The following is a 3,345-nucleotide window of genomic DNA, read 5'->3' as shown; positions in this document are numbered from 1 at the left end:
AAAAAAAAAAAAAAAAAAAAAAAAAAAAAAAAAAAAAAAAAAAAAAAAAAAAAACTAAGGGAATTCAATAAAAGGATTGCAGAATCATTTAGTCAATGATAGGGAATGGATAACCTTGCTGATGATCATGCTTAAGATTTCAAAACCCAAGCAAACGGCATATAAAGGGAAACGTTCCCCAGCATCATTCCTCTCCAAAATTTTCTGCAGAAACACCACAATCAATCACATTATGGAAAAACGCTTTGAGTAAACAGTCTAATTATAGCAGAAGACAATATAACCTTAAAAATCTTCTCAACAATGGAATAGTATAAACCCTTTTTAGCCCAGCCGCCAGTGAAGAGCACTCCATTGACCAAATTGAGCTTCTGCAACATTTTTGTTAGAACTTAGCTCGATCATCCCTAATTGAGCTTAGCGAGGTCTCAAAATTCATAACCCTAATCATTACCTCGAAAATAACCTCGAGCGGCTCGGTATAGATAATCGGAATAACTCTCGCTCCGGCCGATTCGACGAACTTGACATACGAGGCAGCGATGTAAGAAGCATTCGTCGCATTGCTTAATCTACCAGACGCACCATCGCCGGGATGGCTAAGAATTCCGATCACCGGATGGTAATTCAACTTCAGATCCATTTTCGTACACGAAGGAGACGAATCGAGAACAAATTGAGACGGCATAAGAATGTTCGGGAACGAATTAGCTGCGTCGACGAGGCTAAATTTGAAGGAGAAGACGATCAAGAAGGAGATCCATAGGTATTTGAAGATGAAAATCGGAGACGGAGAAAAAGTGAAATGGGATTGGCGGCCGGGGAGTTCAGAAATGGTGGGCGCGAAGCCAACCACTTCTTTTAGCATTGCGGGAACAGTAGCAGGTAGAATAATTTCTGTGGAGAACTGAGAGGAAAGGACTTCAGAATGATTCGATGAAGACGAAGACCGCCATTGATGTCCCGTCTGGTCGAACGACCAGCAAAAATATCTCCTCTTAACAGGAGTCAAAATTATGAGAAATAACCAGTAGTTTTTCTTTTACTCGTTAAATGTCGATATCAATCGACATGTCGTAGTGAGAACATGGTTCGGACGACACGTCGATTGTAATATCTAAAAAATATCCATCAATTATATATATATATATAGAAATAAGTTGTGGCTATCAAAACTTGTCCCACCAAAATATTCTCTCGTACTAATTATTTTAACACGTGTTTGTCGTGTTTGTAAGCACAGTTAAATAGTAGAGATTTGAGTTTATCTTCAATAATAACCTTAAAGTTGAATTTGATTCCTTAAGGTTGAATTTTTTTCAGAAGTGGTTAATGAGAATGTCAGTCTACTCGTTATAAATAAGAGGAATAACTCTAGCACTGACAGACTCAACAAACTTCACTTATGACGTCGGAATATACGACACAAAAGAGTAAGCATATACTAGAGGCTCTGTTGCGGACATGGAAAAAGATTTCGATCACTGAGTCATAGCATATCAATGAGTTGACTTTGGTGTAATTTTAAATTATCGCTCTCGTTCTTAATTTCGAATATTTGGAAAGAGGACGAAATTAGGAATATAGATGATTAAATGGAGACATAAATGTGAATATCATAGGTTAAAATAATAGGTGACAAATATTCGAGTATGGATATGATTAATTTGTTAAAAATAAATAAAATTCTATTATATTTAAAGTAGAAGGGCTTGAGGCCCAATAATGAAGGCCCACAGCACGTAGAGGAAGTTTGGACTTTGAAGCAAGAGTTTGTGACCCGACCCGATTAGACAATCCATTTCAACCTCTAATTTTTTTTTTATTATTGATCTTTTATTTTTTATTTTTTTTAAAAAATAACAATAATAAGAATTTCAAGAGAGCAAATAATATCTCGATCATTGCATATAATTAATATTTTAATATATATTAAGTTAATTTAAACAAACAAGTTCTTGTTAAGATATGTGTTATTAGAGATATCAATTTTACCGGTCCAGAAACTTGTCCTGAATGGGAGGAGGATTCCCGTTTAGATAAGGAAAGGGGAGGGAGTGAAGAATATTTTGTCCGACTATGATGATAAATCGGGTTGAGGATGAGATTATATTATCAGTTCCGTCCGCTAGATAAATAAGGTTCGGATGAGATAATATTCCTGTATCGCTCCTTTAATTGTAATATTTAAATTAGACTATATTAAAAAAATATAATAAAAAAAATAGCAAATTTTACTGTGCAGAACAAAAAAAAAAAAAAAAAAAATTAGCTGAGTTATTTCTCAAAAAAATATCTTCAAGACGCGGTAACTTGTGCAACAATGACGGTAATATCATCGAGCTTCCCTCCACGGTGGATCCGGCCGGCCTCCCGAGCCTCCTTCGCAAACGGCCCGTCATTTAACGTATCGGAGGAGTTACACAACGCCAACTCCGCCAACAGTCCGGCCAAACTCTCTGCCGTATCTACCGCCACCTCCGCCACCAGAATATCTTCAATCTCCTTCGCGAACACATTGTCAAAAAGCCCGTCCGTTCCGATTACGATTACATCTCCAGCCGCGATCTGAATCTTCCCACTCCACGCCGCTGCCGGCTTATCATACTTCTCACCAATCCCCATCTGACAGGGACGGTTAAACCCCCGCCGCTGCACCGGCGACCGGTAACAAAACATCCCGCCTCTGAAAATCATGAACCCACTGTCGCCGAGATTCGCCGCCCGTAAAAACTCACCATCGAAGGAGACAATACACGCCGTCGACGACCCGGCGGCAGTGGTCCGGGAGTGGGCCTCCGTCAATACACGTTTTGGTTTCACGACGGTGCCGGTATCTCCGGAAACAGCAACTACACAGTTCCCGATGAGTTCTCTGGCGTACACGCCGGCGTCGATGCCCTTGGAAGCCCAACCACCAACGCCGTCCGCCACGCCGGCAACCAATTTATCGGAAAATACGAAGTGGGCGTCTTCCCCGAGGGGTTTTGAAGGGTTGTGTTTGGGAATGTAGAAGGAGCCAATCTCTACTTTGAGAATCGGCGCCGCCGTCGCCGTCGCCATTAATGACCTTGAATAAGGAAATTTATGGGTTCTGCAAATTCTGCGGACTAATTTTCTTTTGATAATCATCGTGGGATTGTGATTTGGGAAATAATGAAGATTTATTATATATATAATTAAGAAGTTTACGGATTCCGAATAGGATTTTTTCAGTTTAAGGGGACAGAATTAAATGACAGACTCCTTTTTCGATTTTAATTTAAATTCTTTTTTCCCTCCAAAAAAAAAATTAAATTAAATGTTTAAATCTTAATTTTACAAAAAAAAAAAAAAAAAAAAAAA

At 38.8% G+C, this 3,345-nt stretch overlaps 2 protein-coding genes across 2 annotated transcripts in view; both read right to left on the bottom strand.

Annotated features, from left to right (window-relative positions):
* The window catches only part of LOC111480987 (gamma-glutamyl hydrolase 2-like), a 4,455-nt gene extending 3,437 nt beyond the window's left edge, over positions 1 to 1,018 (bottom strand). Inside the window, exons 1-3 of the mRNA XM_023126238.1 lie at positions 455 to 1,018; positions 285 to 371; positions 115 to 204 (exon numbers count right to left, since the gene is read on the bottom strand). Of these exons, the coding sequence (XP_022982006.1) occupies positions 115 to 204; positions 285 to 371; positions 455 to 868 (591 nt within the window). The 5' untranslated portion in view covers positions 869 to 1,018. The remainder of the gene's footprint in view (positions 1 to 114; positions 205 to 284; positions 372 to 454) is intronic.
* A 1,280-nt stretch (positions 1,019 to 2,298) lies between these two features.
* On the bottom strand, positions 2,299 to 3,063 carry LOC111480767 (probable protein phosphatase 2C 55). The gene has a single exon (XM_023125936.1). It carries the CDS (start codon positions 3,061 to 3,063, stop codon positions 2,299 to 2,301), a length of 765 nt encoding a protein of 254 aa, XP_022981704.1.
* Positions 3,064 to 3,345: the final 282 nt, after the last annotated feature.

This window comes from Cucurbita maxima, unplaced genomic scaffold (assembly GCF_002738345.1).
Source record: "Cucurbita maxima cultivar Rimu unplaced genomic scaffold, Cmax_1.0 Cma_Scf00006, whole genome shotgun sequence".
Classification (NCBI taxonomy): Eukaryota; Viridiplantae; Streptophyta; class Magnoliopsida; order Cucurbitales; family Cucurbitaceae; genus Cucurbita; species Cucurbita maxima.
The sequence above is the reverse complement of the archived record's forward strand: the minus strand, read 5'-3'. Positions and strand labels throughout refer to the sequence as shown.

What these genes read in the sequence shown, in the direction of transcription:
- LOC111480767 (XM_023125936.1), bottom strand. Translation starts at nt 3,063, where the DNA reads ATGGCGACGGCGACGGCGGCGCCGATTCTCAAAGTAGAGATTGGCTCC.